Source organism: Chaetomium globosum, genomic scaffold (assembly GCF_000143365.1).
Source record: "Chaetomium globosum CBS 148.51 scaffold_1 genomic scaffold, whole genome shotgun sequence".
Lineage (NCBI taxonomy): Eukaryota > Fungi > Ascomycota > Sordariomycetes > Sordariales > Chaetomiaceae > Chaetomium > Chaetomium globosum.
Window position 1 is genome coordinate 2,293,282 of NT_165976.1, and position 10,490 is coordinate 2,303,771.

Below are 10,490 nucleotides of genomic sequence, written 5' to 3' on the forward strand. Positions count from 1 at the left end.
TCCAGCGTTTGCTTTATGGAGGGAGAGAGGGAATGAGGAGGAACAAGACGGGGCTCGGCGGCGAATGACAATCACCGTTCGACATGTCACTGCTTTCTTAAGCCTTGTATTTTCTGGCAGGTTGGGTGGTGACTGACGGCAGCCGTCTCTAGAGAGGAAGTTATCCCATATTGTATTGTACTGTACATAGATGTGTCAAGAATTGTGTAGGAAGCCGTGCTACTGTGAAGTCTTGTGATATGTCTGGCCTCATTGAAGTGTAGTGACTACATGACAGGAGGTCAGTTCTCCAAAATGCAATCTCGGAAGTCATATATTATAGTGTTATATTTACAACCACGCTACCTGTCCCAGGCCACTATTCCCTGCACTGTATCCTACAGGAATAATCCGTACAAAAAGCCATGCAACCACGCACCAAGCACCACACCAGTTCTGTCTATGCCAGTACGCCAGCCACGACAAGACCCAAACCATCCACGCCCCCATCCTACTGTTGGTTCCCCTCATTACCGCCCCGCACAAGACCCATCAACCCATCCTTCTCCTCGCCAAGGACCATATCCAGCAGCTTCTCCTTCTCGGCACTCTTCTGCACCAACTCCCAGAACGCCCCCGTGCCATTAACCTGATCGTCATCCTGGCTCTGCAGCGTGCTCGCGTCCTCTTCACGGTCCGCCTCACCATCCCGAGGCGCACTCTTCGCCCCCTTCTCAGCCGCCCGTTTCATGCCAGCCAACAACAGTTCCCTGGGGGTACCCATCTCCGCCACCCGCCCCTTCTCCAGCACCAGCACGCGGTCAAAGTCGGCGACCGTGGACAAGCGATGGGCAATAACAAGCACCGTGCACCCGGCCGCCGCAAACTCTTTGCGCAGGGACTCCTGGATGTTGCTGTCGGTGCCGCGGTCCACCGCGCTCGTGGCCTCGTCCAGCACCACGATCTTGGGCCGCTTGAGGAGGGCCCGGGCGAGACAGACCAGCTGGCGCTGGCCCTGGGAGAGGTTGGCGCCGCCGGTGCTGACGGGTGTGGAGAGGTTGGTGAAGATGTTAGAGTTGTCTTGGGTGGGTGGCGTCTCCGGCTGGGGATCGATCAGTGTCGGCTCGGGCTCAACCGCGGTCGATGCCTGCGTCGCAGTCTCGGAGTCCACGGCGGGTAAGACGGCGGATGTCGAGACGTTTGCAACCGTATCGGCAGGCGCGTCTGCCAGGGCTGGGCTCTCGGCGTCTTCGTCTGCTTCGATTAGGTGGACGCGTTTCAGCGATTCGATCAGTTCGTGGTCATCAAGATTGCTCTCCATGTCGAGATTCGAGCGCAGTGTGCCCCTAAGACGGTTGGGTTAGCTAAAATCGCTATTGACGGTAGGTCAGGGGGCTGGGAAGTGGCCTTACGAGAACAGGAACGGGTCTTGCGGGATAATAGCAAGACGACTCCGCAACTGAGACAACTTCAGGGTCGAGATATCCACGTTATCGACATGAACAGACCCCTCGACAGGATCAAGCAGACGGAAGAAAACCGCAGCCAGGGTCGACTTTCCTGCACCCGTCCGGCCAACGATACCGATCCGCTCGCCGGCGCCGACGGTAAAGTTGACATTCTTCAGAACCGGCGGAAGATCGTCGGCGTAGCGGATCGTCAAGTTGTCGACCTCGATCTTTCCTTGGGCGGGCCACGCAGCGGGGGCATCCTTGCCGCCTTCGGACTCAGTCTCGATTTCCGCATATTCCAGCACGCGCTCGCAGGCGTTGAATCCCAGCTCCACCGAGGTCATGGACTGGAGAAGCGAGGTCAAGGCGTTGGTATATCGCAAGGCAAAAGCCAAGCTGAAGCCGGCCAACGCAGCGTCGACACGGCTGAAGGCCACCGCGTTGGCGACAACACTGACAAACAAGGCACCCAGCACGCCCATCCGGAAAGCCATCCAACGGGTAGACAACTCCAGCATCCAGGTGGCCTTCGAGCTGTTGTCGATGAGGCCGTACATGCGGTCCATGTAGTACTTGGTACGGTCGAAGGCACGGATGGTGGAGAGGCCCGAGAGCACAGAGCTGAACTGGTCGTAGATGGGCGAGTGCGAGACTGAATTGATCCGCTTCACCTCCCGCGCAGCCGTGATGTACTCGCGCGCAACTCGCACATAGAGGACAAAGAGGAGGACGCCAAAGAAGATGACGTACGCCGACACCGACAAACTATCGCGGTTAGTTAGGTCATGGAACTACCATTTACCGGTTTCCAATATGAGACATACCTGGTGGCGATGATGACAACCAGAAACAAGATGTTCCGGATAAAGGTGAATGTCTGACTAGAAAGCCGCCTGTCGACCACAAAAGTATCCGAGGTGAAGCGGTTGAGGATACGTCCAGCCGGGACCGTGTCGATCCAGCGTAGTGGCGCTCTGAGGATAGCATGCGTCATGCGCTGGAAGAGGACCCTGGATGCAGTCAAACCGACAAAGAAGAAGACGATGACCCTGACAATCTGGGTCAACAGCATAGTAAACTCGATGACGATGTAGGCGCCGAGCCCTGGTAATCGAGAGGTTAGTAGGCGCGGAGACCAGTAATATAGGTGGGATACACGTACAAAAGAAGATGCTGTGCTCGGTCCAGGAAACCTTCTGCGAGACAAAGTCGCTGGTGTACGCGAAAGAGTTGACCATCTGGGTGGTCAGCGATGTGAGAGGAACCGTCTCAGACGCAGCCTGCTGTGAAAGCTCCTTCAGACTCCAATTCCGGGACACCGTCAGGAAGTGGCCGAAGAGAAGGATGCAGACTCCAACCAGCCAAGGAAGCACGCCGCCGCTGGCCTTGTAATAAGCCTTATACACGTCCCATTTGACGCGACCAGTTTCTCTCTGTTCGTCCTCCGTCTTCTTCGACTTTTTTGGCCCGGTTGAAGTGGGGTGGCCGTTGTGGCCATTGCGGTTGCCCTCGCCGTTCACGCCGTTCTGGGCATCTTCCGATGACACAGACGAACCCCCCCGCTCAGGTTCCCCAGGTACAGCATATCCCGCCTCGGTAGGAGAAATAGGCTCGGCTGACTCGACCTCGCCGCTGCGGAGGCGGACTAGATAGCTCGCGTGGGGTAGTACCAGCTCGGCGTGGTGGGTGGCCAAAATGCGAGTCCTCCCCCGAGCAAGCGCACCGGTGAGAGCTTCATCGACGATCAGCTTGCCGACGTGAGCGTCTACGGCGCTGAGGACATCGTCAAGTACGAGGATGCCGGCGCGAGAGTAGAGAGCCCGAGCGAGGGCAACACGCCACCGTTGGCCGCCCGAAAGAGTGACCCCCTTAGGGCCAACTTCCGTTTCGTCGCCGTCCGCCAGGAGCTCGATGTCTTTCTCGAGAGCGGAAGCCGCGAGAACCTTTTGATAACGCCCTTCGACAAAAGGAAGACCGAACGTGATGTTCTCCTTGACAGTACCACCCTCCACCCAAGGTGTCTGAGAGACAAAGGCGGCCAGCTGGGGAATAACCCACTCCTCTTCCGGGATGTATTCCACGCTATCGTCGAACTCGGGCACAGGCGGCAGGCGAATTGTGCCCGCCAGCAGCTTAACCTCTCCAAGAAGCGCTGCGAGCAAGAGGCTCTTGCCTGAGCCAGTCTTCCCCGAAATAACGCTGAGCTTGCCGATGGGGAAATCGAGGGTCGCATTTCTAAGAATCGAGTGGGCTTCTCGCTGTTCTTCTGCGCCCTCTTCGGGGATATCGGTATCTTGAACCCTCGGCCATGCCACAGTGGCATTATCGAAAGTGATCCGCTCTCCCGGTTCTGACACGGGCGCCTTGTCTGACTGGTGAAAGTACTTCTCCAACCTCACGGCGCTGGTCCACGCCTCAAGCAGATACATTTGCAAGAGTGGCAGCAGGGCGATGGCCTCGTCGAGCTGGTCAAACAGACCAAGCGATGTGAAGATGATGGAGGCCCGGATGTGTGTGCCGTTCTGCCAGACATAGATGCAAAAGGTGACGCTCGCCAGCAGCAGCGGCCCAAGGTTAACCATGAAGACCACGAGGCACTGCCAGATGGCAACCCTCCAGTACTGCCTGAGCTCCTCATTGCGAGAGGCCAAGATCTTGCTCTCCCAATGCTGCTCGAGAGCCGAGTACCTGATCTGGCGCATGCCTTGCAATGCTTCCGTCAATAGATGGGCTTTTCCATCGCGGTATTTCATCAAGCCGAAGTGCAGGGCAGTGTACCTCCTCGACAGCATCGAGCTCAGCGGCACCATCAGGGAGCCCGCACCTAAGCCACAAATGACTGGCAACCAGCCCATCAAACTGACGGCAAAGCCGCCAGCGAGGATCAGCTTGAACACGGCCATGGGGAAGTTATTGTTGTAGGTGCAGAAGATGGTGACGCGGCCGCTAGAAAATGTTAGAATCCTAATCATCTGGACCATTGAGTTCATTCTTCGGCTAGGATCATACCTGTCAAGCTTCATGTGGTTGATCACCGATTGTCTAGTTTCCGGCTCCTTGCTCTTCGCTTTACCAGAACTGGTCCCGCTGTCTCCGTTGGCATCACTGGAGCTGCCCTGACTGCCAGACTTGTTGCCCTTATCCACATTCTGGCCCGGAGGGGCGGTCTCGTATAGTTTGAGGGCCTTGGAGAAAACTAGCGACTGCAGCAGTGAGCTTACTGGGATTTCAAGCCGGCTAGCAGTAATCCACTTGAGCCAGTTGTTGACTCCGACTTGGAAGAGTTGGCTGAGGAGCAGCCCAAAGACCCAGAAGAACACGGTGGGATCCGCAGCCGTGTGCTGTTGGCTCCTCTCAATCTTGGACAGGAAGTTGTACAGGACCACCTGCGGGAACAGAGAAAGACAGGCGATGACCAGGGTCAAGAACCACTGCAGCGCAAGTTCACCGGCGTGGGCTTTGATGAGCCGTCTCCAGAGGGGGCCTTCGGTGCCCTTCCCAAGGAACTTAGACTCGAGGTACCTTGAACGAGTAACAAAGTCAAGATTCGGGATATCTTGGATTTGCATTTGCCGCTCCCTGGAGACATTGAATATGTTCCGATTCCAAGAGAAGGTGAACTTGGACAGCAATGAGAGGGTGTGCTGTTGATCCACGAGCCCGGCCTTGTCGAAGATGTCAGGGCGGCGTGGGAACCCTGCGAAACCGCATGTAGTCACCACCGCGGCTGCTAGTTGGAGTAGGTAAAGAAGGCCAAGTACCCGCATAGTCGTGTCTTCCTCTACACCAGAGAGCGATGCAAGTGCTTCGTAGCCATGACGAAGAGCGACTGCTACAACAACCAGGAGCGACGACCAAACACCAAAGACGGCGATCCGGAACTTCGCTTGGTATTTGTGTCTAGAAGGTAGAAAAGCACACTGCAAACAGAGGAAGACCTATGAAGGATTCAGTTTCATCATTCACCATCATCGGGGATAATCGGGCGCCCTACCCAGCACACTGGTTCTGTCAAAGCGGTCAACTCGGAAAGTACATTGACATGCTCGGTACCTCTCAACACCATGACCCTTGTCGCAACGGATGCTCCTAGGCCGATGGCGGCCCCCAGCCAGATGGCGATTTTAGGCCGCGTGTCTGAGAAGGCTCGGATCGAGTCTTCGGTGGCGATACCATCACGATCATGATAAATGTCTTCATCTCCACTCAGTTGAACATAGCCCCTTCCAAACCGGGCGCTCGTCCTGCAGACATAAACGAGCGACGGTATCGTGAGTAGGACTACCACGGCCACGGCGGTGAGGCTGACAGCCCGATCTAGGAGGTCGGGGTCCAACATGTTGACGGTTTTGTAGTTAACAAACTCGTCTCTCTCTCGGCTGGCTGTGTGGCTGTGGAGAAGAAGTACAACCCCTTCACCAGGGCGTTGGTTGCGGTGATGGTGGCTTCGCTAACAATCTGTGGTGCATCGCAATGGTTTATCGTCGGAGCGGTTGAAGTACAATTCAAGACCGGAGCTGAGAATGAATTGCTAAAACAACCCAGGGAAAAAAAAAAGTTGGTCGCAAAAAAGAACTGAGGCTATCAAGGTGCGAATGACAGTGCGAGGCTTAGGCAGCCAGGGATTTCGTGTTATTCACGACTCGGAAGGCGAGATACACAAGCAGAAAGGCAGTATTACGTAGGACATCTTGTACTGGTGAGCAAGGCCTTGGTCTTTGTCTGGATTGGGAGGTGTGTGCCCCTGCTAATCATCCGGATGGTCTGGAAGCCTCAGGTGCACTGCCTTGTTCTTTGTTCCGGCATTGTGGACTCTGACTTGCATTGTGTAAGTGCAGACACAACAATTCCCGCCTATCTCGCCTACACCGTGTCCATTTAGCATGCCAAGCCCATCCGCACCGTGCATCACCGTGCATTTCCAGGCTAAGAAATGGCGCTAGGAAAGAACTGCCGGGCACTTCTGCCATTTTCGGTATCCTCGTGCATTTTCGCCCAGCAGCTCACACGACCAAAGCTGAGAAGGGCATTCCTTCCTTAGCCTACAACTCCGTTTCACCGTCCGCCTCCATTGACTCATCCTATCCCAACCTAACCATTAACAATGCTGCCCCCATTGCAGTGAATCGTCTGTCCGCTGATGGACGAGCTGTCCAACGAAGCTAAGAAAACAACACATGTTGCGATCTCGCTTGGTTCTAAAATTATATTCGTGTCAGCAAGTGGTTAGGTCTGCTACGTGGCTTGGTTGGGCAGCAGATTGAAATTCGACGTACGAGAGGGCCTGCCCATGGGGCTAGTAAACTGCTTCTGCGCCTTGTCAGGCATTGTCGACGGGATCAGCGGTGTCCAGACCGGGCCAGGCGCAATGGCGTTGACCCGGATACCCTTCCCAACCTGCTGGTTGCTCAGGCCGCGTGTGAAGGACACAATAGCACCCTTCGTCGAGGTGTAGTCGAGGAGGTCAGGCCGGCCAACGTAGGCGTTGATGCTGGCATTGTTGACGATGGTGCTGCCCCGTTTCATGTGCGGCAGCGCATACTTGGCCAGGAAGAAATAGGGGTGAATGTTGGTGTTGAAGGTGTGCAACCACTGGTCCCTATCCGCCATGTCAGCACATGTAACACTCTTGTGTGCCACGTTTACTGTTTATTTCAGGGACGTACTCAGAAAGGTCCTTGATGTCATCCACCACCATTTGGTAGGCCGCGTTGTTGAACAAGATATCTAGCTTGCCGCCGAAGACCTTCACTGCTTCATCGACCACCCTCTTGCAGTTTTCCTTATCTCTCAGGTCGGTGGCCAGTAGATGGCATTGTTGCCCGTATTGTTCAACCCGCTTCTTGGTCTCTCGGGCGTCCTCCTCCTCCTCGGGAAGATAGGCGATAAGGGAGTCGGCGCCTTCCATGGCAAACAAAATAGCCGTTGCACGGCCAATGCCCGAGTCGCCCCCTGTGATGATGGCCTTCTTGCCCTTTAGTTTCTCGGCCGGCTTGTATTTCTGACTCTTGCCATCTTCGGTCGGGATTTCGTCAAATAGTGGCTGTGGGTTGGGCATTTTGCTCTCCAGACCTGGGAAACTCTGGCCCGACACCGGAATCTCGTGGCCTGTCCCAGTTAGTATCTACTACTGGTTGATGTGCGAGAGGGAAACCGAGTGCTGCTCACCACTCTCGAACTGCGGTTTGGATGTCATTTTGGTAGGGTTTTGCAAGTGAACTGGGAGAATAATTGGGATTGATTCACCGTCCTCGAAATTTAGAAGATCAGGTTGCTTTTAAAACTTCCCGTCCCAGTCAATATTGTGGGAGTGATGACATCGGGTTCGATTGTCCGGGATCGACTCCACAAAATATGCGTGTAAGTCAATGACGACATGGGACGGAGGTCTGCAACCCAAAGCAGGCCTTGATTTCATGAACGGGTCCAGCTCAAGCAAGTTTGACAAATCGATTAGAAGTAACTAAATGTATTTTAGTCGAAAGGATCAAGATCTTGGAAGCCGGGGATTGTGTGCACAACAAAATACTATATAATATGCGATCCATCACTACATGTAGCCTTGGGCGTTCTTGACGTGCTGCGATAGCCCCAGTTCAGTGTAAATATCATGGCTTTAAACATTTTAAACAGAGTTAAGTGTCATGCTCGGCGTATATGGGACTTAACAGATAGTTCCACAATGTAGCACCATTCGGCCTCGCATTTCTGTGAGCCTAAAGACTTGGAAATCTTAATAACCCCCCGAGCTGGTGCTCGTCCGGTAGGTGATTAACACTATCGGTGACACCACGCCAATTGAGACCCTCATAAAGCAACGTCGACGTAACTGTTGGGGAGAACGCATCATCCGTATATTTGCTAGCAGGTTGAAGCCACCTGAGTCCTTGAGTGAGCATAAACAACGGGGAAATAGGAGACCTCGCAGACACGGAGAGGACCATGACTTCGATTGCTCGCATTGCCTAGACAAGCCGCTGCGATGCTCGGGAATCTCAGGGATTGGGATAGTCCAACGTCTTGTTCCCTGAATGGCCGAAGCAACCCGCGCTACCATTATCGTCGTAGAGGGTTGTGTCTGTGCTCTCCGGTCAGTACCAGTACAACATAGGTAACCAGATAGGCGAGCTGCCAAAGGGATACGTTACTGAGGTCAAGGGAAGAATTGAAGACCTGCTTGTTTTCGTCTCGGCACAGGCAGCTGAGAGTGATTGTCTTCTTGGGAATTGCGATGAAAGAGCAATTGGTGCAGCTCGTCGAGTAGTTTCCACTGGGGAAAGGAAAGGTAAGTATGACCAAACATTTATAGACCGTAACAATGCATAGCCTTACTTGTCGTAGGGAATCAACTGGCCGCCATTGTTGCCAATGCAGAGGTCCAGATCAATCCTTGTTGTGCGTCTCGGTCAGCCCCGAACAGGCAAAAGAGAACAGGGAAACAGAAGAGAATACCAGGTGTAGTTGTAGCCAAACACAGCTGTCAGGTTGTTGCGGCAGAATAAACCCAGCCAGTGGTCCGTTAGGTTGGAGCCGACATATGCGCAATAATCGACGAAGCTTTGAGCCTGGGGCGGGTTGTCGGAAGCGACCCAGCCCGCGGTAAAAACCATCAGGCCGGCGGAAAGGAGGATCTGGGCAAGAGAGCGCATCTTGTCGATGTCAGGAGTAAGAAGTAGTCAAGTGTGCTTTCTTGGTTTCCGCTCTCCGCTCTCGTGGAGAGGTGTGAGGTTGGCTAGGTACCTAGGGTAAGGTACTGAGAAAAATGGAAGGTTTCGGGGGAAGTCGATGACTCCGAAGGGATCATTCTTGGTTTCTGGGTTTATGATTGGAAACCTGGAATTTCAACGGCGCAGCTGGTCTCGATGTATTTGCGATAGGTAGGGAAGGAGCGGGTTGAGTTGGCAGGCAAAGGCGAAATTAGGACGGAAAACAACTGCAGCGAAGCACTAGGCTGTTTCCACAATCGACAACCTGCCTGAGGTTCAAACCCGTGGGACATGCTCGACGGCGAGAACATCTGATTCAGACCGGAAGCTATCGCAAGAATATCAAGGCGGTCTCGCGGCCTAGTCTTCCCCGACTTTTCTGGATAACAGAGCAACTGCTATCAAATACCTTTCACTTCCCTAGTGATCACCAGATTTCCACTATCGTCGTAGCCAACACGGCCTTCGTCTACAGCCTTCCGCATTTCCTCACGGAGAGGCTCCCGCTCACCCGTCAATGGATCCCATTCCCAACCTTCTCGCATCCTACTACAACGTTAGCACACCTGTACATATCCAATAAACACCCACTTGATGATAGATCCATTATGGAGGAACCATGCCAAGATTGATGGGACCCTGGCAACGGAGACAGAGAACTAAAGGGGACATGCAAGTGATACATACCACATCCAGCGCAGACACGCCCTCAGCTCTTTGTCATGGGGCAGAACACGCATCCACTCGGGCTGAAACCCGGGCGGGCTCCCCTTCCCCGTCCAATGGTCCGACCGACCCAGCAACACATCTCTGCAAAAGATACGCCACGAATCGAGTGCATACGGGCCTTGCGTCAGATGCCCGATCTCCCACGCGCTCCCAATCGCCCTCTCCCTCGCATCCGCCACCGCATCCACAACCTCCCCCGCCAACCCACCACCATCACCACCACCATCCTCACCAACCTCACCATCTTCCGGCCCAAACACCTCCCCCACTCTCACCCCCCTCCCACCCCCCACCTCCGCAGGATACCCCCTCACTCCAAACCGCCTCGCCGTCAGTGAACGTCATATAACATGTCAGGGGGGAGCATGCCGCTGCCGAGTCGAACCCCTGAGTAAAGGCAGGGCCGGCGGAACAATAAGCGGCTCAGTCTCGTGGCGCGAGGACGCAGTCGAGAGCACCTCGGCCGCCCCCGAACACCGCCCTCGAGGTAGCGGAACATGTTTTGGGTGCCCGTGCCTCTGCGCCCGGGTGCAAGCACCTGACAGCAAACGAGGAGCAGGAAGTGCGTTGGCGCTCAACGACATCTTGGTTCAAGCCTGAGTTAAAAAGAAGATACAAGCCCCAA

At 54.7% G+C, this 10,490-nt stretch overlaps 3 protein-coding genes across 3 annotated transcripts in view; all 3 read right to left on the reverse strand.

The window, feature by feature from the left end:
* Positions 1-490: 490 nt before the first annotated feature.
* Positions 491-5,769, reverse strand: CHGG_00752 (uncharacterized protein; the record flags this gene model as incomplete). Its single annotated transcript, XM_001219972.1, has 6 exons — positions 491-1,325; positions 1,392-2,195; positions 2,255-2,534; positions 2,593-4,376; positions 4,440-5,157; positions 5,397-5,769. The coding sequence occupies 6 exons, from the start codon at positions 5,767-5,769 to the stop codon at positions 491-493; spliced, it is 4,794 nt and encodes a 1,597-aa protein (XP_001219973.1).
* A 752-nt stretch (positions 5,770-6,521) lies between these two features.
* CHGG_00753 (uncharacterized protein) lies at positions 6,522-7,626 on the reverse strand (the record flags this gene model as incomplete). The annotated part of the gene is made up of 4 exons (XM_001219973.1): positions 6,522-6,628; positions 6,707-7,029; positions 7,097-7,538; positions 7,599-7,626. The coding sequence occupies 4 exons, from the start codon at positions 7,624-7,626 to the stop codon at positions 6,522-6,524; spliced, it is 900 nt and encodes a 299-aa protein (XP_001219974.1).
* Positions 7,627-9,249: 1,623 nt separating this feature from the next.
* Positions 9,250-10,490, reverse strand: part of CHGG_00754 (uncharacterized protein) — a gene marked incomplete at both ends in the record, with an annotated part of 2,677 nt that continues 1,436 nt past the window's right edge. The window contains 3 exons of the mRNA XM_001219974.1: positions 9,250-9,464; positions 9,546-9,682; positions 9,824-10,178. Coding sequence (XP_001219975.1) covers positions 9,250-9,464; positions 9,546-9,682; positions 9,824-10,178 — 707 coding nt within the window. The remainder of the gene's footprint in view (positions 9,465-9,545; positions 9,683-9,823; positions 10,179-10,490) is intronic.